The 2,098-nt window shown below is 48.0% G+C and overlaps 1 protein-coding gene across 1 annotated transcript in view; it reads right to left on the reverse strand.

Moving 5' to 3' along the window:
• Nucleotides 1-403: 403 nt before the first annotated feature.
• Nucleotides 404-2,098, reverse strand: part of ZC3H15 (zinc finger CCCH-type containing 15) — a gene marked incomplete at its 5' end in the record, with an annotated part of 7,514 nt that continues 5,819 nt past the window's right edge. The window contains 3 exons of the mRNA XM_010160601.1: nucleotides 404-715; nucleotides 1,401-1,527; nucleotides 1,754-1,858. Of these exons, the coding sequence (XP_010158903.1) occupies nucleotides 522-715; nucleotides 1,401-1,527; nucleotides 1,754-1,858 (426 nt within the window). The remainder of the gene's footprint in view (nucleotides 716-1,400; nucleotides 1,528-1,753; nucleotides 1,859-2,098) is intronic.

Genomic DNA, 2,098 nt, shown 5'->3' on the forward strand with positions numbered 1-2,098 from the left:
GGGAGTTTCCAACATTTTCAACGGAGGGCACCGCGCGACGTTACCAGCTCACCACCTCCAGAATCACGCGAAGCGAATCGCCACGCGGAGAAGCGCGATCCGCCCCGGCTCCGCTAGAGCACCCCGGGGGCGGCTTCCACCTCCAGAGGCTCTGGCGGAAACGCCGCCGCGGTGAAGGCGGGATGCCTGGCTTCCTCTGCCGTACCCGGTCCCAAACTGCCCGCTCGTACCTGCGTGCTGGCAAGGCGCCCGCCCCTCCGACTTTTAGCTGACAGCTACACTCGCCGCAGAGGGCCGCCGGGTAATTCTGAGCCGCTCCGAGTGTTTTACCGTGAGCGTGGCCAAGGTTTCGGTAGATGAGATTGAAGGAGAGCGTTCCTGGTGTATGCTGTGCCCACCAGAATCAGCTGGGTAACCATAAACATCCTTTTTCAGCTTTCTATTCAAAAAGAAGGAAAAAAAACAACGTAGTCAGTTTTCACTCTGTCACACAGATGTAACTTCTCACTTGAGCTTTTTATTCATTCTTCTAAATCAAGAGTGTTCAGTTCTTCTTCTAGTTCATCCAAGTCCTCCCCGGTAAAGAGATTTTCATCCACTGGAACTGCATCGATCACTCCGTTCTCCAGCTCTTCATCTCCATCGTTATCCTCCTCCGAATCATTTTGCTTACAGCTGTTGATATCACCACCAGAAGCTTCACTTAACTTATTATCTGAAAGCAAAAACAATTCTTACACACTCCAGTGTCACGAGTTTTAGCCATCACTTCACAACAAGCTTTAAAGCTCTGAAGCTGCAGAGAACTTTCTTGATCAGCTTCAAATAAAGTCTTAAGTTGGTTCGATTGCACAGATCCGATTAATAGGCGGGTTTGGATCATCAGTTATTAAGAGAGGTTGAAAAAGGTAACTCGCACTCCCAACTCCTGTTTTCAGGACTGGGTCAAACCCAAGGAGCGGCCTTTATGAGACTCCAGGTATTAAATGTCAGGGCGTGCTTGCCAGCAGCCAACACCGAGGCTGCGCTCTAAGAAGTCACAAGCCAACCTAAGCTAGCCACAAAATGGGAAGAAAAGGTTGAGCTTTTGTTCACCTGATTCAGTCACTCACTAAATCTGAACAAAGGCAAACCGCTAAAACGGACCTCTTCAGGATTTACCTGACGTGGGCATAAACACCGCCTCTTATTTAAGCTTAAATTCACGAAGAAGAGAGCAGAGCATCTAATTCAAGCTTTTTCTTCAGTAATGACACGTATCACTGATAGTAATTTCACCCCCCTGCCCTTGTAAAACAAATCCTCCTTTTCAGCACACCAGTAATTCACATCTATCTACCACTGGGGAGGACTCGACCGACGCAGTCCCGGGTTAGCGGTGCCCGAATATCCCAACTCACCATCCTTCTCTACTGAACTGTACGTGCTGAATCGCTCAGGACTAGCCACGGTGATACCCGTCTCCTCCACGGCCTTCGGGACATACAGGTTCAAATCCACATCATTTATGCACACGGGGTCTTCCAGCTAAACAAACAAACAGCAAAGCCCAAGATGCTCTGCGTGAGTTTATTTTCAATAGAAATGCTCATTAATGACGGATCTCTAATTGTTCTTCATCTTGACATCAGATTTTTAACAGAAAAGACTCTGCAGTTGTGTTGAATGAAGAACCAAGCTTATTAACTGCTCTGCAAGAGCTCTCCAAAGTTTTCTAACTTGAAACATCACTCAAGTTAATCCTGTCCTTTACCTCGTCATCTTCTCCCGTTCCTTGAATGTAATGGGTGTCATCTGCCTCTTCGTCGTCTGCATCAACCAACTCCGGTCGGAACTCAAAGACTTCACGTCCACTAATCTGGTCACAGAAAAAACCCACACCTTAGCCCATCACTTGATAGAATTTATACTGCTGTAAAACGAGAAAGCAGCAAAGCAACCCCAGGCCAGCTACTGCATTACAAAAACCTAGAATAACGGAATGGTTTGGGCTAAAAGGGACCTTAAAGATGATCCAGTTCCAACCCCCCTGCCATGGGCAGGGACACCTTCCACTAGACCAGGTTTCTCCAAGCCTCATCCAGCCTGGCCTTGGACA

This window comes from Eurypyga helias, unplaced genomic scaffold (genome assembly GCF_000690775.1).
Source record: "Eurypyga helias isolate BGI_N326 unplaced genomic scaffold, ASM69077v1 scaffold22870, whole genome shotgun sequence".
Lineage (NCBI taxonomy): Eukaryota > Metazoa > Chordata > Aves > Eurypygiformes > Eurypygidae > Eurypyga > Eurypyga helias.